Source organism: Perna viridis, chromosome 4 (genome assembly GCF_037379345.1).
Source record: "Perna viridis isolate PV_CMFRI_1.1 ecotype Kerala chromosome 4, ASM3737934v1, whole genome shotgun sequence".
NCBI classification, from domain to species: domain Eukaryota; kingdom Metazoa; phylum Mollusca; class Bivalvia; order Mytilida; family Mytilidae; genus Perna; species Perna viridis.
The window spans coordinates 32201980-32223500 of NC_142448.1; the positions used below are offsets into that span (position 1 = coordinate 32201980).

Consider the following 21521-nt stretch of genomic DNA (forward strand, 5'->3'; position numbering starts at 1 on the left):
ATATTAATAAACATACAGGAGCGTTTTATCTTCAAGAATATAACCACTTAAAATACACATCAATACAATACTTTGTTTAACAAAACAATTGTTCTAAGGACAAAAAAATATGGATGCATGCTTATTAGAAGGAAACACAATAAGCATGTGATCCTTAGGGAAGACGGTGACCAAATGATAAGTATGGTGGACTATAAATCATACGATCTGACACTTAAGTATGTATAAGCTCAGTATGAGTCGAAGTTCCCGGGAACTTGTAGCTTGAGTTTTCATAAATTTAATAATAAAAGTATAATTTCTGACTTTCAACCCTTACACTTGCGGCCTAGCTGCATTTCCCAATCAAGATATGTTCCCTTACTATTAACTGCAGTATTCAGACTTGCATTATATAAAGAAGAGAAGTAAAGCACATTCACAATATACCTTCAATAACAAAAAAAAAACAACTTTTAACTGGAAGCTAAATCGTAGAGGGAAAGGAATAAATTGTACGAGCGCACTGTAACACAAAATTCAAAACCCCATAAAACACCGAGGCTTCCTTTCTTGTATCAAAAATAGGGCTTCGTCTATGTAGCTCCTTTGGCATATCCTGGAAGAATTGTTTGGTGCTTTTTTCTTTCGCTTCATATCTTGATATGTATACTTTATTTTTTTTTATCTTGAAATTCCTTAGTATTTGGTTCTAATGCTGCTAATGATAGGTTGCTCCTTAAAACACGTGTACAGCATACCGAAATTTGCAATATTTATATGATTGGTGTGGTTCATATTCAAAGATGAATCTTATATACAGGATAAACAAGATAGATTTAAGTACTGACGCTGAAGCATATTTGTGCAATGATGAAGTTTGAGTGTACATGTAGGTGTGTATATTCAACACAGCCTCCATTGACAAGCACAATAAAATATTTCTGACTTGACTTGTTTAATAAATATCATTTTACTCGTAATCGATCGGTCTACTTTATCAATTTGAAATTCTAAACAACGTTTGTCTTGTATAAAACTTAGAAATAACAGATAACTCTTTGAAAAAGTTCATGGCAAAATTAGCAACCAAGTATGAAAATAAATTAGGTTTAGAGTTTACTTTTAAGTATACGGTAGATAAAAAGACAGTTATCTGTGGAAAATCATATCGTCTGTTTTGTGGGAGAAATCATTTTAGATCCACGTGTTAAGCCAGCTGAGATTTTTTTTAGAATCAATCTTGGCTAAGTCAAAACGAAAATTAGACGTTTAAGTAAAAAAAAAGAAAAGAAAATGATGTATTGTATAGAGATGCTCATTTCAATTTAAAGAAGTTATGCTGTGACAGTCAATACAATCAGTTTTGTGTTCATTACATGCAAGTTTGTCTAGAAAAAATTTATTCTTTGGGTTGATCAATATAATTCGTCGATAAATTCACCTTAGATGAAAAAAAATCAGTGAAGAGAGAAAGAAATTAATGCAATTCATTTTCTTTTCTTTTTACCTTTAATTTTTGAACTGTTTAAATATGAGCCTTTCACAATTCAGTTTCTTAAGCAGATTTAGATAAAATTGCAAGTCGTAAAAAGGCGGAATAATTGTATATCCATGGATTACATACTAACATGATATAACAAACATGATCTTGAATTTTTCAGCTTTGCTAACCTCATACTAACATGATATAACAAACATGATCTTGAATTTTTCAGCTTTGCTAACACTGACAGTATCACCATTTGTATATTGTCAACACATTTGGTCTCAAGTGACTGTGTTTTTCGTTAAGGTAATTTCATGTTATTTGTAATTACTTTCTGCCGTCTCTTTTTTTGGTGCTGTGGATCTAGACGGGGTTCCAGACTTTTCTTGGCCATTTTCACTCCCTCCAAAATATCAGAAATTAACATTGTTTTCCAACAAAATTGGACGTGTCAAACCCCATGAACTCTGCCCCTGAATTTACCAGTGCTCCTCGCTTTTGAGATTTTTCTAACGTTTTAGTCGTGGTTAAACCTTGGTTAGTCCTTGATTTCACGTACACATCGAATAAACAACACAAATATAAAAAAAATACTCAAAGAAGTTAAACTGAATATTTTATGCAAAGTGAATGAATTCTGAAAAAAAATGCACTACATATTTCTACCTTTCTAATCACAAAAACAGATTGCATGAATGTTTAAACATTAAGAATAATAAAAACGTACTTATGTTAAAAATATTGATTTGTCACAAACATGACAATGTTATATTTTCATATGATTATATTTCATAATTTAATGTACAAGAGAAGGTCGTAAATTACTAAACTTCTGTCAAATTTAGCCATAAGCATGCGCTCATTGTAAACATAAAAGGTTATTTAGCATAATAATACGGTATATTGTACTACAAGACAGCGTCTAACCTTAAAAATGTTTTTTTGAAATATCTTAAAACGGGAAATAAGCATTATATATATAAAAAGGAAGGTCATACGTCTGTAACGTGTACCCTGTACGAAAAAAAATCCCGAAAAAAATACTAAAAAAAGTTTACCTCGACTATTGTTCGAATAGTACATTCATTTATATTCAAACATATTTAAACGTACCTGAGCTATAATATAAAAGCGGTGCAAAAAACGATCTGATTTTGAACCTTTGTACACAAGGGCTTTCTCCCACTATCAGTTCGACGAGACTGATGTAGATTTATAAAAAAAAGTGTCATCATAAATCATTTCTCGTAAAGCATAAATGAAAATTAGTGTAAGTTCGAAAAAAAACAGCTGCCAGATGGGTACTGAATATACGACTCCCATGACCGTCGAATCAAAGTGGTCCATCGATGGCTATTTCATGTCCTTTTTCTCAATGTATATATCCAGTTTATCTCTCTGTACATGTTTATCACAACAATCAAGTATGGTAAATGTGTTATAATTCAAATTCATCCTTTTCTTAAAAAAGAATATTTCATTGATTGAAATTTGTTTCCAGATAAATTTGATAAATGGTCTACCTAACATGGGTTATCTACACAACATTTTATTCGCAGACATCATTAATTTTACCCAAAATATGTTGAAAATTATTCTGAAAAATATTATTATGAAAATATGTAAAAGACGCGCACACAGCAAGTACAGACAGTAAGTTACTGTAAAAAAACTCCGTGATAATTTAAGGATAGAACATATACATGTATAATACGTAACAGACATACCTTTCTAAAATAAGAGAATACTGATGAAAACATCTATTCGATTTTTCGTCAATCAATTTTTGTTTCATAAAACAAAAATATTTAATTTATTTACTTTAAATACGACTTTAAAAATAAAAATTTTAGGTAAATGTTGTTTTTATGTGTGTTGAAACAGATTACACACATTATTAATGTACACACGCACAACACACACTTTGCCTTGAACTTGTTGAAAGTTTTGACACGTTTATTTGTACAAAATAACAATCCAAGCTGTAACACTACACAAAACTGATATAGAACGATACATATATGTAAGGACATATATATTTTATAATAAATGATGTCCCTTTTTACATTTCTCGTGTTATTTTCGTATCAACACGCATTGATATGCGCCCAAGAAAATACTGCGCAATCACTTCTAGATACGAATTCGTGGGGTGTTCGTTATAGATCATTGTAAACAGAAATGATCGAGTAACGCATTAGAATTAGCATTTGATAACGTAGGTTCTTGGTACGTATGTACACTGTTAGTTGGGATTTGGTAACGTAATTCTGTGTTTGTACCGTAACAAAACGTAATTCTGTGTTTGTACCGTAACTATTAAGAATCGAGTAAAGTAGTACTTGGACTTGTTTGTTAGGATCGAGAATTTTTTTACGAGTGTCATCACATTCTGATGCTTGTAACAATTTCTCCCTAGAAAACTGCAAGCTTGTGTGGTGCGGTACCAGGGTCAAAAATACGTATATGCTAAAATCGAATTCTGTATATGCTAAATTATTCAAGCATATGCTTTATTCGAATAAAGGATATGCTTTAATATTTTAGCATATGCGAAATTCGATAGGCATAATTAGAATTTTACATATGCTAAAATATCAAAGCATATCCTTAATTCGAATATAGCATTTGCTTAAATGCTGACACGGCGCAATTAGCTTGACATTATACAATAATTTTGAAAAAAAAATTCGTTACCCATTAAAATTAATTTAACCGGCCTATGTCGTCTTTTCTACAAAAAAATAATAAAGTAGAGCAGGAAAGCGAAGAAGAATGCCTAATACTTTTGAAACCATAACATTGTTGCCACAACAGGACGACTTTATGCAGATGTATCAAAAATAAAGTGTCGTGTACCGTCTTTGTATTGCGTAGATTATATGATATGTAACCTTTGCATACACAAATATACATCATGAACATTCATCAAATAAATCCATGCAATTAAAAATCTCATTTTACTAAGATAACATATGGTACAGTCAGTCCTGAATTATTTATACGCTCTTCTCATTAAAACAACGCGATTGTTTTCTGGTATAAAATAAAATTTTCGTACTTTTGGCACCACCTAACTACACATATGCAAACGTTTGAAGATGATAGATTGAATAAGAAACTATATAATTAAATACTCTAAAGACATTATATTAATATCAACTGAAATATTCGTTGATACACTGAGACATGCTGGATTTTTCGTAGTTCGCCATTAATTTTCGATTGTACACGTGTGTGATGTTTCCAGGCAAATAAATCTCTTTTCTTTGACAGTCAAAATATTTTCCTTAAAAATGATTTGAATATATACATTATTGATGTCTGAAAAATAAAATGTGCACGACGGTAAAGTGGTCGAGAAAACCTACCAAGAGGACTATCCAACAATGTACTATCGAAGTACATGTATTACCAATCACTGTCATAATGTATTGAGCTCAAGCACTGTAGTATATACCTTCAAATTTTCACTAACTAAGACAGCTGTAATGTCACTGACTTTAGAATCATGAATTTTAGCATCTTGTGATCAAGCGGTAATCAAATGCAACAGAATGACTAAAACTAAATGGTAAAGACTTAATACTTCTCGTGGAAACTGATTGAGGAAAGAGTAAACCAATTCATGTATGACTGAGGAAGAGGGGAAATTGTGGGTATAATAAATATAAAGCGACCAACGACGCATTTCTTTCAATTATATCTTGTTAAAAGTAAACACTTTCGAATTAAGTTCTAATAAGCTAAATAAAAAGGATAAAAACAAAACAAAACAAAAACAAAATATAACGGAACGATCAATTTATAATAAAATCAATAATCTTTGTCCCAATTTTTGAAACAGTTGTAAATAGAGTATCGGGTTCCACAAATATAGTTCTTGTCATTTTCTCTGATGAGCGGAAACTCCATGTCTTAGCGGTTTATTGGATTTACAATTAGGGATGTCAAACACATATTAGGCTTGTTTAAGGAAACGTGAATGTAATTCACTTACCCTGGGCAGCGACTGAGGGATGGTAATATCGACTTGGAAATTGACTCAATGATGCTGATGGTGTCCCAATCCGTGCCAAGTCCGGAATTGAACCGGAGGCGCTCCTGCTTAGTGTCGGTACTCTACTACTTCCTTCAGAAAAAGCGGAATCATAATTGCCAAAAGAAGAAGACAGTCCACTAGAAATAATTCTAGTCCTATCTAACCGGAAATCTAAAGGTGCATCCATTGTATTTATTAATCATAATCACACACAATAATGTATTTGAATATTCATTTTGGATTTTGTTATCCAGGAATTGTAACTCCATAGCAGAAACGTTCTTTCAACATCATAACATAGGTGTGAGCCTTAAAGAGATAGAAAATAATAATTAAGTATGGTAAAAAGCCAAGATGGATATTTATCAGCAGTATGTCATTCAAAGATGTATGAAAAAACGTGAGTTATTAAATCCCCTCAAGCATATGCCCTTGAAAACTTCAGTCTGAAGCTGTTTGTATAATTAACTTCCATGTCTGTGATATCCTTTAAAATCCCAGATTCCATTTCAGTGCTGAATTTGTATACCATGTATACATATTCCCAAAAGCAATTTTTATTCGAAATTCTGTTCTGTCATATTAAAAATTCCCTATGGAAACTAAGAGCGGAAACATCACCAAGCTATACGTTCATGTAGACTCTCTAGATTCGTGTAAACTTGTGTCAGGCGAGGAAACATTGGTATCTTAGATGTACACATAAATTAAGATTCATTTCTGCTAATAAATGATACAAAATTCAGAAATAAATGCGGTAAAATAGCCTTTTCTTAGAATTAAACCTTTTTTACACTGTGAACAACCTTACGTTCTCATATTTCATAGATAAATTAAGTATATGTTTTCTTCCATAGATATACATGTAGCAGGTTGAATATGAGATTTTATGTGTTCTTTAGTGTGCTATAAATTATAATTTGCTTATATCATACACAGTCTGTGACTTCCCTGTCACGAAACCTTTATTTCATTTTGCCATATAAATGTAAATGTTATTAGTTTTAAAATTGCACAAAGTTAATGTAAACATCAGGGGACTGTGTTTAATCAGTCTGTCTATGACTAGTTTTTCAGTCTGAATTGATTTTAAGCTGTTTTCTTAAGAGTGGAAAGTTATTTCAGGAAATTACAGGTTCCATAAGTATGTCTTAATTTTCTACAGTAATGATCTTTAAAATCAAGAACAATCTGTAATCTACATTATTTGAAACAGGGTCTACCGTTCCTTCATTGGACAATGTAAGCTCGGAGATCGAAAGTGTTACTTCAAATAGGTAAAAGTGATAAACCAACATTTTTTTCTTAAATATCACGCTTTTTGACAGATGTCTAGTATTCACTACTTCTCAGTTTCAATACATCCTGCTGTGTCATTCGTACCTTGGTTTTCCAGAATGATTTAAATTTTCGAGTTGAAATTGTCAATGGGTATATTCCAACGCGACACTATTATTGCGTAAATTACAGATCTACTTCATAATACACGCATGTTCCTCTAACTATAACCAAGAAAAGTAGGGAATTTCGAAATATAACGAAATAAAAATGTAAACAAAATAATATGATTTGCTGATCAATTTTCCAATAAAAATTTAACAGATTTTTGCTATTTGTGATTCTTTTACAATCATACTTCCTTGAAGAAAAAAATATTTCCATGTTTATTTGGTTTGTTGGGTCTTAAAATATTTTAAAAGCTAGTATTATTTTGAAATAATATTCTATTAATTCAGATTTGACGATTAGTCTTATACTCGTGAATGGAGCGTGATGTACGACTTCCTTGTTTATTTTTTTAAATTCTATTAAAACTGAATAACTTCTTCATACGTTATATAAGCGTGGCTATATTTCGAGCGTTTTTTTTTATCTATTTATTTGGTTGCTTCATACATATACTTGTTACCCGAACTCCCAATTTAACACTTTGTCGTTATTTTCATTGCGAAATTCCACTTTTTCTCATCCTAGCCCTCCTCCAGAAAATTTAAGTGAAAATTTTTGTCCGATCTTTTAAGAGTAATAAATGATTTTTTTTCGAAAATATGAGAAAATTGTCGACATGGTTAATCCAGTTTTATATATTCGAAAAAATAAAGAAAACACGTGGTGAATATCATGACTTGACATTTCATAAAAAGAAAATGCCTTACCTCAAACTTTATTTAATATTACAGAAAAATCAAGTAAAATCTCAATTCAAAATGTATTCCAACTTTAAACGGCGCAATTCCTCCGCGATACTGATTTTATCATAGCTGTTCGCCGCGGTTTGTTGAGCAAAACACATTGAAAAATTGTTAGTGTGTGGTTGTCTATTGAGAACTAAGCTTACACACATTTCATTGGTTGAATTTGAAAACCCTGTGGACATACTTATCTTCGTGTCCTGCTGGATGATCGTTTCTTGGTTCCCTTGTAAACAAACAGAACTGTCATGAATTGAAGTTACGGGAGTGGTGTGAACTTACAGGGGTAAAGTTGAGGCTTTTATCGAATACAGACGCATTTCCTACATAATATTATGAAGAAAACGAAATAATTATTACAAATATCAAATCGATTTACAGTCACTAAGAATAATAAATTCACAATTAATAACAATTAATCTACCGGAAATTTAGCTGTCCCGGACTCCCCTTATCTCGACCCTATTTACCTATTATCAAATGTCTTTTTATAGAATGGGGATCTAGAAACGTTTTCTATTTAGATTTTATCACGTGTGTGCAATCGACTATTCAATGCCTGAATACACATCTGTTCAACATGTCGGATTCTGAATAATCTGTTTTCTCATTCAATAACACCAGAGACGGACGTATTAAATTTCCAAGTAATGGCGAGGGAAGTGAAACTGGAGTGGAAATTTAACGATCGTCCATGACAAGTGTGGTTTCACATGGATTTTCTTGATGTGTGTTACTAACATTGAACTCGCTATTATTTTATAAGCCATGCGGGAAGTAGTACTTTGCCAAATGGTCAATTTATGAACGTACCTTTAAATCAGGAGATTAAAATTATTGTGTTATCTTGGTATTTACATTTAGATATACATTTATTTTCATTTGATATAATTTAAATTTCCGGATTTTTATTTTCTGTACGAGCAGGTAAGGTATTTTTCGAGCGGTTTTTGTATACTTTTAGTTAATAAAGTGTCTGTCGAATTAATTTCGTTATTTTGTCCGCAAAATTATACGTAAAAGTTTGTCTAAACCAGATCATAAAAATAATGACTGTGATTGTTCTTGGACAAGAGAAGTGTGTGTGTGTGTGTGTGGGGGGGGGGGGGGATGGGAGTTAATGAATACAAAATTAATTTCAAATGTTATACAATCTATTTATTTTCATATTGCCGGAAACTTCTTTAGTTTCATTTCTCGAAATTTACAGGCAAAAATGTTTTGCCGGGAACGCCATATCGTCCATCGGCTTCGTATTGCGTCTGAAGACCAGCTGAACGTAAATCAATCGCAATTCATCTTAATGGTATGAATCTGTCAGGCTGTCAACAACAAATTATCAATAATCTCTGTCTTACGATGCCTTACAGTTAATGGACAAGTACAAACATTTAAGCAGAAAATAGTATATTTGTACTGAATTTTTGTTTCTCATGAATTTAAATTTTATAAATATAAGAAAGCGAGAGAGAGAGAGAGAGGAGAAACTACGCAGTTACTGTTGAGTACAATATGCTACCTTCATCTTTAATTTACTGTTTTTACATATTAAATTTTATGATTCTTTTTCTTCCTTTCGTGGTGTAGTTAACACAAAAAGTATCAGTAATCCAGAGATTGAATTTCAGAATTTTTCCACTAGCTAAATTTAGCAAGTGCTGAAAATTTACACTTACTAGATTTATTTTTTTGGGTTATTTTAGGACTTTACCTACTAGTATATGACATATAGAATTCCACTAGCAAGTTTTAGAAAGTGGAAATAATTTCTACATGCAAAATTGAATTTCAACTTGCATTTAGCAAGTATATCCCCTTAAATTCGATCACTGGTAATCGGTGGCGTCATACCTACTTTGCTAGTTTTGTTTTGGACTTGAATTGATTATAAATCGGATTTGTGTTCGGTAATTTTGTTGTTACCTTTATTTATTTTTTTATTTTTTAAAGCATGTTGTATTCCATCTTGAGACTTTGGTAGTCGTTAGATGATATTATAGAACTGTCGTCTGCTTTGTCGTGGAACGTATATATTTTGTTCTCAGGTGATAACTTAAATATTGGTTAATTGCTTTACAAGTTGTTTTGTTATGTTGTCTGTCGAATATTGCAGTGGCTGTTAATGGTTATTTACGATTTCCGTTTGAGGAAGACCAGCAAAAAAGATGATTCCTGTCTGCCCATATATAATTAATTATTTCAACTCTTTTTATCTACTGTACGTGTACTTGACAAACACTCATACATTTATTCAAAATTTACAGGCAGTTGTATAGTTATAATGCCACGGATAGAATACTAAACGTAATGCAGCAACGTTCTTAATGTTTTGAAAATTTACTACTTAATGTGTATACCATGTGTTAAGGGATTTGTTGCTTTTTAACAATTTTATTATGTCAAAATTTTGTCTTTTGACTTGCATGTAAAAGTGAGAAGTAAAAAGTGTAATATTTTTCTTATGTTGTATAAATCCGCAACTTCGATTTTGTAGACTTGGGGAAATGCCCTAGAACACAGAATAATAAATGGTTTTCTGCCCAGTGTTTGATTCTAGATATACACTGAGGTAATGCAAAATAGATTTATCTTCGTCTAAACAATCTCCTGACAGAATCAAAGTCTGATGTTTCGCAAAATACTATAGCATACAGTGTGACGCCCAGACAACCAAATCTTTTTTCAACGGAACGATTTGGTTCCATTTTGTATTCGATTTTCCGACCTTACCACGTTTATGAAGTCCTGGCATTACAGTGCAGCCAAATGCTCGGATTGTTTACATATACATTCTAGTCTCATTAATGGAACTACTCTGTGACGTATGCCGAGCTATTTATAACGTTAAAACATGTCTAAAACGAAATCTGTATACTTTTTAAAAACCTGTATAAAACAATAATAATTCTTTTAAAGTACTGATTTACTATAGAATACCAATGTATAAGGCAGAGCAAATATGATTTGGGAGTTAAATCCGAGTTCCGTCTAGAACAAGTTCGTTATAATGGAATCATTAAGGGGGGAATTTGTTCAATTGTTTTAGTTTATGCAAATAAGAAACATGTAAATCCGTGATATTTATATACGGTGCTAGGGAACGATTGAAACAGCTGTGAAATGTTGAATAAGTTTCAGATGCGGTCATAGGGTAGCGCGTAAACGGAGTCAAAGGCCGAGCGAAGTCCGACGACAATTTTTTTTAGAGGGGGTATGGTAGAATTTTTGAAAAATGAAGACTTCATGAAAACATTTCCCCAAATTTTAGATAGGGTGTACGCCGTATCCGCCCTCTATGATTTAACTAGGGCTTTTGGTTACCTTAGTTCTCAAGATCTGAGAGCTACATTCTACTAAGTACAGAAGTATTGATCTAGCTAGTATCAGCTGTGTCGATGTGGACACATTGTTTTACATTAATCCTGAAAGATTAGGGTTTTATTAGCCCAAATCGCCATTTGATTGTTGAACAAAATGGGCGGAAAAACATTTTCCTTTTCATGACAAGAAACACGCCAATTTGCTCACATTTCAGAGCGAAAATGAATAAGAAAATAATTAAAGATCTAATATAAATACTTGACTTAACAATTTCAAGATGGTTTATTATTCTTGGCGGCTTACCGGGATTCAATGGAATGAAAATGTAAAGGCTTTCAATTGTTTTTATATTGCATATGGAAAGTTTTTCGCACTTATAGTGAAACCAAGGACAACAGTTCAGCATCTGGAAAGATATTGCGGTGCTGATGCAGGAAGAATTTATCAACACGCTCTACTGTGTATTTTAGGGACAGCATAAACATATACTGATGAGTGTAAAACAGAACTCGCTGGCCAATTGAAATTAGAGATATCGAGGATAACATTTCCCGGTCATTCCCCTGTCAAAGGTTCAGTGATTGTCTAGCCTTTTGGTAATATAAAACTATTTTTTTCTTCACTAAATGTGGGCAGAAGAAAAAAATGTATACTTGTGACCGTCGCAGTATTAAGTTGTCAACAAATGCATTGTTAAAAATTGGCCGTACGTCTGTCTGTACTAGCACGTATCAATCAAATAATAACGGCGTATAAAATGGTTTATCTTCATACATTTAGTAAGTCATTCTTGGTCAGCGTTGTATTAAGAAGTTGAGTCTTTCCGGTTTTGTTTAACTGTCGCAGTTTCTAGCTGACAGAAGCTCCTAAAACATAGAAAAAACTGAGATCTATAATTTTCTATATCATGTACATACATTGTAAATGTATTTGAACTTTTTATTTTAGACATTTTTCTATTTTTAAGACATCAACCATTTGATTTTCTGGGGGCGGGGGGGGGGGGGAGGTTTGTAGACGCTATGATTTTTTTTGGGAAAAAAGTTTATTTATGGAAAGTGTGGAAAAAATGATATGATTTGACTAATCACTGGAGAGGTAAAATAATTTAATAAAAAAATGACCAAAACAAAATCATGCTGACTAATGTGAAAAGTGCTGTGCACTAGTCAGATGACAAAAAGATTGTTTTCAATTGATGGTGAAAAAATGTTTTTGCTTTTGATTTGTAGGAGAAAAAAAGTACAAGTTACTTTTGCCCAAGGGAAAAGAGTTTGTCCCAGAAAAAAATCCATAGCCTCCCCAGAGAATTAAGCGGTTGCTGCCTAAGTACATGCCATACAAATAACAGCGGCTAGAATCGATAAGTTAAACTTGGAAGTCAAGAGAATACACCATACAACAAATAGAAAATAAAAAAACAAAACAAAAAAAACAAAAACAAAAACAAAAAAAACAAAAAAACAAAACAAAACAAAGCAAAAAAAAACTGGAAACCTCTCTATATTTGTATAATTAAATTTTATTACTCAAAAAATATATAAAAATCAAAAGTGAGATTACACCAATAACAATACACTATTCAATAAAGTTTCATGAACATTTAGATCATAGCGCAAATATGGGGAAATCCATTCTTTTTAAGTCCCATAACTCAGAAATGAAAAATCAGAAATTTATAGAAATCGAATGGAAGTTCGTATCAATCTAAAGAAACGATTCATAAGTTTCATAATAGGTGCAACCAATATTGAGTTGTAGTTTGAAAACTACAACATTCCTCCCTTTTAAGAATATTTAGTCCCATAACTCTAAATCGTAAAATCACAAATTCTTAAGAAATATGAAAGGGAGCTTTCAGCAGTACAAATAAACAATTCCTCTTTGAGTTATAGTCCGAAAACTGTCACCCAATTTCTGTACGAATAAAGTCCCATAACTCAGAAAATTAATGAAAATTGATTGGGAGCTCAAATCAATCTAAATAGTTTCATAATTGGTGGCAGCATTTCTTTATAATTGTGCGAAGTTTGAATGGACACCGGTTTACGATAAAACGTCCGTCTTAAAAGACGGGTGTTTAAAAATTGTATTTATATCTGGAGACGAGACATCGCTTTAGGAAAAAAAATCGTTAAATTGCGAAAAAAAGATAGAATAACGACTCGCATGGTTTATTGGACAGTTGCGTATCATTAATAAATCAGTCTTAACAAAATGTAGTCACTTTGCTGGAAAACTGTTTTGCGATATTTCGGTAATATTTGGATTTCCATTAAAAGAGTAATCAAGGGAACCAAGATTTTACCGGAAATCCAAAGAATGTAATCCATGGACACACACCAGAGAGAGAAAAACAGACACACCAAACATAATACATAAAATAACCGAAATAATGCATTCAAACATTAAAAGTGAATGAGCAACTTGGACTCCACTAAAAGTTTGTATGTAACATCTTCAACATTTTTCGTGTATTGTAGTTTTATATGTATGAAACCTTCAGTAATTCGTTGCAGTAACAAATATTTGTTATGATAGCATCAAAAATTACAAAGGAACTGAAAAAATACACACTTTATCGAGCAACTTGAAACCCCTCCAAGACTGAAATACACGAACATTTGTAAGATCTCCTGTACAATTTTCTTAATGGTAATTCAAATATCAACAAACCGCATTCTAAAGTTTTCCAGTTTTTTGTAAAGGCTGGTTTATCGAGCATAGTTTTCGATGGTACGGAAATGTCCAAACACGCAAAATAAATTGTGTGCTTGCCTTCCAGACTAGTTATGTCAATTCTATTTGCCGTAATGTACGGGGTTAAATATATGCATGTATTTGATTTTGTTACATGTGCGCTTTTGTTTATGCATCACTCGGTAACCACTATTCTCTGCTCGTGGTGCATGATACAGTATCAGACGGATGTTTTTATCAGTTTCCTCCGCGGTATAGACATTATTTTAACCACTTATCGAATACTACTTTTCACTAATTGTTACCTCAACTACATGTATGAAAATTAATATGGTCTCAACCACGCGCTAACTCAATTAAATTGAAGTACCTGCACTGTATACAATGAATAAAAATTACGTGAAGAGGCGGGGACTTACTAATGCAGAGCTGTAGCGTTAGTGAATGTTACCAGGAGTGATTTGTCCCGTATTAGCTAACCAGAAACAAGTAAAAATTAACGACTCTATAGTGTAGTTTGTTAAAAGACCGAGCGACTTACAACAGCCATTTTTTGCGGTCGCGTAGTTTCCCTCTTGTTGTTGTCCGCAGTCAAAAGGCACTTGGTTTTGTGCGATAACTTAAATTGATGCTGATGGATTTTCATAAAATGTTACAAGGTTCCATACCACACAAGAAAGGTTGGTACAATGCGTTGGTATTGTTTTCAGAAGTATGACCCCGACATTTTATGATTGAGGGGTACCAAAGGGAATAAAACCCAAATAAATAACAAATTAAAAAAGCGTTTAAAAAAAACTTTACATTTAATTTCATTTTCAATTCCTTACCGCAGTCCTCTAGCTATGGTTGAATTTCGAATCAAAGACCGAAAAAGACGAAAAAAAAAACAAAACAAAAAACAAAACAAAAAAACAAACAAAACCAAGTTAAAATAAAACGAAAACAAAACAAAACAATCTCAGACCAAGATGTACGATGATATATTTAGAATTAATGGAAATGTACCTCTACCAAATTGTACTACAAATGAAAGTTTAAGGGGTTACAGACCTCAGTCCTGACCGTTTTGGCATTACGGGTAAAAAAGCGGATGTTTTTTTTAAACTGGTTGAACCCGTATGTCGAGAGTTGAAATATCATGCGATGCAGATATTAAAATGTCATTTTCATTAAATCATATATATTAACCATACTTCAAGGATAGTCTGCGATATAGGTCTAGATGTGTGATATAGCGTATGCGATATAGGTCTAGAGGTGTGATATAGCGTATGCGATATAGGTCTAGAGGTGTGATATAGGTTATGCGATATAGGTCTAGAGGTGTGATATAGGGTTTAAACAAACACTTATAATGCTTATACAAAAAAGTTATATTTCAATCTAAATATATGATATCAGTAAATGTATTGTTATTATTGTTATCGTCATATTGATGGTGGTCTACAGATAAGCCTTGATACAGGAATTTTCAAACGATGCATATCAGTGCGCCCACCTAATTTTCCCTGTTTTTCTTTGCTTATATTTGTAAAAATATTGTCTAACCGAAGAGAATAAGCCGGGCGCACGAGTCCAAAAAGCCGTCACTGAAATCGTCGTGATTGCGCTGTTGTGCTTTCTTTCTGACTTGCGGTGGAGTTACCTCTCTTATATAACTAACTATCTAACTATGTGTGTTATGAAATTCACGATCGAGTACAATTGCATTTGTCATCAGCTGGCGTATTCAATCCGCGTCTTTTGACTTGATGGTGGAATTTTCGAAGTTGAGATGCATTGCGACTTTAAAATAGGAAATGAGTAAATATACCGTTCTTAGTTAAACTGCCCAAGTAAACAGCCCTAAAAAAAACAAAATTTCCCTGTATGTGCAAATTTAGATAAATCCTAAAGTTTCACTAACGTATGCCTGCTCTGGATTGCTGTGATAATACATGTACACCGGACTTCAATTAAGTGTATGCTTGACAGGTAATCATTAAATAGAAATAAAAACTATTATAAGAAAGCTAATATAATTCAAATCATTTATCATATGGTCAAGTCTACAGATCGTACAATACATTTCTTGGGATGTGAATTCTGTTTCCCGATTGGCCAAATACTGAATACTTAGATTATTCCCTTCTATGGCTACTAGATATATATGCAATGTGTTTGATTTTTTTTTTATTTCGATCCCAGTTTACTTTTGTTTCCGGAATTCCCCAAAAACTTTTTTGCGTTTGAGAAGTGCTTGGATCATTCATGACCATTGCTGTTTATTAATTTAGTTGTAGAGTAAGATACTGTTTTCTATGTCTAGTTGTTATCCCTGGATTAAATTCTTTGTTGTCTGTGTCTATATTCCTTAGTCTAGTTGTTGTCACTGAATTATATTCTTTGTAGTATGTGTCTTTCTTTGTCTACCATGTTTGACATCATGTTCTTTGTTGTGTGTGTCTATTTTCTATGTCTAGTTGTTATCCCTGGATAATGTTATTTTTTGTTCTTTGTCATGCATGTATGTCTATTTTCTTTGTCTAGTTGTTATCCAAGGATTATGTTCTTTGTTGTGTGTGTGTCTATTTTCTTTGTCCAGTTGTTATCCCTGGACTATGTTCTATATTGTGTGTGTCTATTTTCTTTGTCTAGTTGTTATCCCTGCATAATGTTCTTGTTTGTGTGTGTCTTTTTCTTTGTCTAGGTGTTATCCCTGGATTATGTTCTTTGTTGTGTGTGTCTATTTTCTTTGTATAGTTGTTATCCCTGGATGATATTTTTCTTTGTTGAGTGTGTGTCTATTTTCTAGTTGTTATCCCTGGACTATGTTCAATATTGTGTGTGTCTAATTTCTTTGTTTAGTTGTTATCCCTGGACTATATTCTATATTGTGTGTGTCTATTTTCTTTGTCTATTTGTTATCCCTGCATAATGTTCTTTTTTTGTGTGTGTCTTTTTCTTTGTCTAGGTGTTATCCCTGAATTATGTTCTTTGTTGTGTGTGTCTATTTTCTTTGTCTAGTTGTTATCCCTGAATTATGTTCTTTGTTGTGTGTGTCTATTTTCTTTGTCTAGTTGTTATCCCTGGATTTTGATCTTTGTTGAGTGTGTGTCTATTTTCTTTGTCTAGTTGTTATACCTGGATTACGTTCTTTGTCATGCATGTATGTCTATTTTCTTTGTCTAATTGTTATCCCAGTATTATGTTCTTTTTTGTGTGTGTGTTTATTTTCTTTGTCTAGTTGTTATCCCTGGACTATGTTCTCTGTTGTATGTGTCTACTTCCTTGTCTAGTTGTTATCCCAAGTTTATATTCTTTGTTGTGTGTCTATAGTCTTTGTCTAATTGTTATCCATGGATTATGTTCTATTTTATTTTTCTATAATCCTTGTCTAGTTATTACCAAAGATTATGTTCTTTGTTGTGTGTGTCTTTTTTTCTTTGTCTAGTTTTTATCCCTGGATTATGTTCTTTTTTGTGTGTGTCTGTATTCTTTGTCTAGTTGTTATCTCAGAATTATGTTCTTGGCTGTATTTGTATATTTTCTTTTTCTAGTTGTTATCACTGGATTATGTTGTTTTTGATAACCTTTGTAATCCTGGTTCCCTGGCTTTCCCCTTCAGTAATACATGGTTAAGCTTGTACTGCTATTTCCCCTTTTATTTTTTATATCACTAGAGGATGCCCGCGAAATCGCGGTCGATTGAGCAAAGTGTGGACACAGTACTAATTGGACGAATCCAAATAAATGAGTAATCATTGCAAAGAATCTACGATCATCTAATATACATCAATGGTTCAAATTTAGTGCTTTAAGAGGCGTTGACCATTAACCTTTCGAAGGGAATTGGTTTTCTTTTGAATTTTGACTAAGATTTTTTTATTTATGTACTTTTCTAATACATGTAAGCGAATTATTTTTATCTTTTTGTATAATCACATTACTTATTTTTTAATTATTCCTTACCAAATTATCTTTTCTCCTAAGTCAGGATCGAAATATTTTAACAACCAAAGAAACAATCCAGCGCCTCCCCCCCCCCCTTGGAGTTAAATGGTACGTCCCTAAGCAAAGTTTCATATCCTCATGCCAATGCACTTTCCTGAAAAATTTGGTTTTATTGCAGACAAGAAGCTACATTTATAACACGATCTTGCGAGTTATTCAAATAGACTTTGAGCCCCGCAGTGCGAGAAGTCTGTTTGGATAACAGGGAAGGTGGTGCTATAAATGATTATTGACATGAATTAACCACACATAACTCTTGTTCTTGTTTAGCGGTGGGTCAAAATAAAATATTAAAAATATATGGCAATTCTTAAAAGGCGGAGTCATTTTTGTCATAGGCGGAGTTGTCCCTGTGCAATATTTATGCTACTGAGGTTGGATATTGCATGGCTGTTTTTCAGTTGAGTTATATGGGAGCACGTGACCTTTCATGCAATGTCATACTAGAATTCAAGTTAGAGCATACTTGGTCTTCATCTCATATTTATTAGGGAAAAGAACAAAGGAAAAATCTCAATTTATGATACAGTTAGAATTTCTGTAAATGACCGGCATATTATCTGTAAATAATAGAGTATCCACCGATTTGATTTAAGTTTTTCTGATAACTGTCAATTATATACACAAAAGTAGTCACATGTAGACAAGACGTAATAAAACCAGAGAATAATCAAGATCATGTCTACAAATTTATATTTGTTGAATTACTGACAACAAGCAAGTTTAAGCTGTAGAGTCTAAGTGATTGTAAATTACAATTAACGTCTTATGATTAATTTGTGTTAGGAATGAACCATGATAATAGAACACAGAAGAAATAAGCTTTGATGCTTAAGAATAGGAAAGTAGGGGAAAAATCGATAACTTTCAAAATATACAGTATACATTTCCAACAAACCGTTGGTCATCGATACATAAATGTCCCCCCAAATCTAATCAAGAAGGCATTATTTTATCAATTCTTAAACCAGAAATAATTCAACTGTCTATCCTAGCGCTGCATATATGACGTTTTATCAAACAACTATTATTATCAGAAAATCATTGCATCTATCTAGAGTAACCGGATTTAGACACCACAGTTGTTTTATGACCTATGCATATCTTCATGCAGACTTAATACATACTTTCTGATTTCAGCTATCTTTAATGTACAAAATCTCTTAGCATGTGCATAACCAATTAGATTTTTCGGTGTAATATTTAGGAATATAGTACAGATGAGATCAGTTCTAACCACTCACAAAACTGTCCTGGAACTGTCAGAAGAACAATTTTTGGACAATTCTAGAGCCAGTTCTTCTGACAGTTCTAGCAGAGCCTGCTCTACTTGTAGAATTGTTCTCGTAAAGCAAGCTGTATTAGAACTGTCAGAAAAGCTGGTTCTGCTAGAACTGTCAAAAGAGCTGGCTCTAGCAGCAAAACTGTTCTCGTAGAGCCGGTCCTGATAGCAGAACTGTCAAAAGAGCTGGCTCTAGCAGCAAAACTGTTCTCGTACAGCCGGTCCTGATAGCAGAACTGTCAAAAGAGCTGGCTCTAGCAGCAAAACTGTTCTCGTAGAGCCGGTCCTGATAGCAGAACTGTCAAAAGAGCTGGCTCTAGCAGCAAAACTGTTCTCGTAGAGCCGGTCCTGATAGCAGAAATGTCAAAAGAGCTGGCTCTAGCAGCAAAACTGTTCTCGTAGAGCCGGTCCTGATAGCAGAACTATAAGAAGAGCTGGCTCTAGCAGCAAAACTGTTCTCGTAGAGCCGGTCCTGATAGCAGAACTGTAAGAAGAGCATGCTCTAGAACTGTTCTATGACACTGTAAACTTGTCCTAGAGCTGACAGTTCTCCTGAGAGGTTACAACTGTCCTAGAGCTGACAGTTCTCCTGAGAGGTTACAACTGGTCGCCCCTGTAAGCATTGGTTGGAATAGGAAAAAATGATTTAAATAAAATTATTATTTACTTATGTTTTTTTTGTTTTTTGTTTTTTTTTTTGCTATACTGAAAAATATTGTTCACGTGAATTTTATGTGAAACGAGCTTCATATGAAATAAATGCCAATTTCACGTGAACTTTACATGCACTGCATGAAATTAAGTTCATATGCATGTGGAGGTTCGATTCACATGAATGTCACGTGAATTTTCACAAATGCTTTTTGCTAAAATCATGTGAAATAAATTTTAAGTTTATCACATCTCGAGGGTTTAACTTCATATAATTTCAGACATGGGCGAACAGCTTGCAAATCTAGTATCTCACCATCATCGGAGGATCAACTAAATATATAACTTATGATATATATGTTATATAAAAGGTTACCTACATGTATAACCACATAGACTTGTCGGTGCCTGTTAAAATATTTTTTTTAACTTTCTTAACCATATCACATATTCCTATACTAATACTTCAGCTTTATCAGATACTAGTATTGACGGTATTCCTATTCTTATCATATACATTTTAATTTCAAACATGAACATGTGACGTATTCCGGCGGCTCATCCCTTATCCGGTGTTCCGCTGGATATATTAACATTTAAGAATAGTGATAGTATATGCAGTTGTGCTATGTTGCTGACCTGAATATATTTTTTGTGATTTCTTTTACCTTCGCAGCAATAGAACGGTTTTGTATGAGATCGAGTGTCTTTGCAACTGTACAAAAGGGATTTACCTCCGAAGCAATTATTAACCCTTAACCGTACTATATTGGAATAAACATTGTCTAATTGAAGACGGTAATGCACTGAGACAGATAACTCTGGGTCTAGTCTGGTTTTGTTTGAAAGAGTCCAATTTAGTACAGATTCTATTATCTGTGGTTTTTTGGCTGCTCGCAATATGTAGTAAGCTGTTATTTTGTTTCTTGGACCGTTTTTGTTTTTATCTATTGGTCTCTTGTTCCGAATATATCAAGAATCAAGAATTTAAAATCAAGGTTGTCAGTGATACAAGAAAGACTTCCACATACTCTATGTCACCAAAAAAAAGTGTTAAATTTTAGTAAGGTAATTCAAAACAGTGCTGAACTGACATTTGGAACTCACTATGTCACCATTATTACATTTTCATATTATGACGTAATCAGTAATGCTACATTATATTTTGTAATTATAGCATAACTATAGTTTTATAGGACGCTTACCCTACCGGTGCACCTGGTCCATGCTCCCAGTTTTTAGTAGAGTCCGAGTTGCCCATTTACTTTTGTTACTTTGTATGTATGATTTTAGTTACTTTATGTTCTTTGTTGTGTATGTCTGTTTTCCATGTCTGGTCTTTGTCCCTGGATTACATTCTTTTGACTACCGCTATAACCTTGGTTCCCTTGATTACTCTTTAATATATGGATAAACGTGGAACTATAGACTGTTTTCTCTGGGGATAATCTAAAAAAATGCAGCCACTTTGGAATTTCAAGTTGAATCCATAGCTATATTAGTGAATTACACCATAGGCAGCCGATCGTCATACCAAATTTGATGTTTTTGTCCACCAAACCCACTATTCTGCTAATTCTTTTGCGTGAGTCAGTTGGACAACAACTTTAATCATGTAAAGTTACTACTTGCATCCTTTCACAGACAATTTTACCTAGCACTGATAATTGGTTTAAAAATGTTAAGTTAGAATTTCAGTGTAGCACTGAGTTTGGAAAACTTATTTACTCTTAGGAATCAAATGAGACAGAGTTTCGCGTTTTACACATTTATTTTGACTTTGTCACACTATTTCAGAGGACATATGGTGATTGATTTTTTAATGTTCTAAATAATTTGACGCGCTCAATATTGCATGCTTGTACATTT

The 21521-nt window shown here is 33.0% G+C and overlaps 1 protein-coding gene across 12 annotated transcripts in view; it reads right to left on the minus strand.

The window, feature by feature from the left end:
• LOC148619779 (uncharacterized) overlaps positions 1 to 7850 on the minus strand; it is a 53736-nt gene extending 45886 nt beyond the window's left edge. For 8 of the 12 annotated variants that reach the window (XM_088580027.1, XM_088580030.1, XM_088580026.1 and 5 more), the window contains exons 1-2: positions 7667 to 7808; positions 5469 to 5819 (exon numbers count right to left, since the gene is read on the minus strand). In XM_088580027.1, the coding sequence (XP_088436153.1) occupies positions 5469 to 5697 (229 nt within the window). In that variant the 5' untranslated portion in view covers positions 5698 to 5819; positions 7667 to 7808. Of the gene's footprint in view, positions 1 to 5468; positions 5820 to 7666 lie in introns of all 12 variants that reach the window. The other 4 variants (XM_088580028.1, XM_088580023.1, XM_088580024.1 and 1 more) reach the window with 1 other exon arrangement.
• Between the last annotated feature and the right edge of the window lie 13671 nt (positions 7851 to 21521).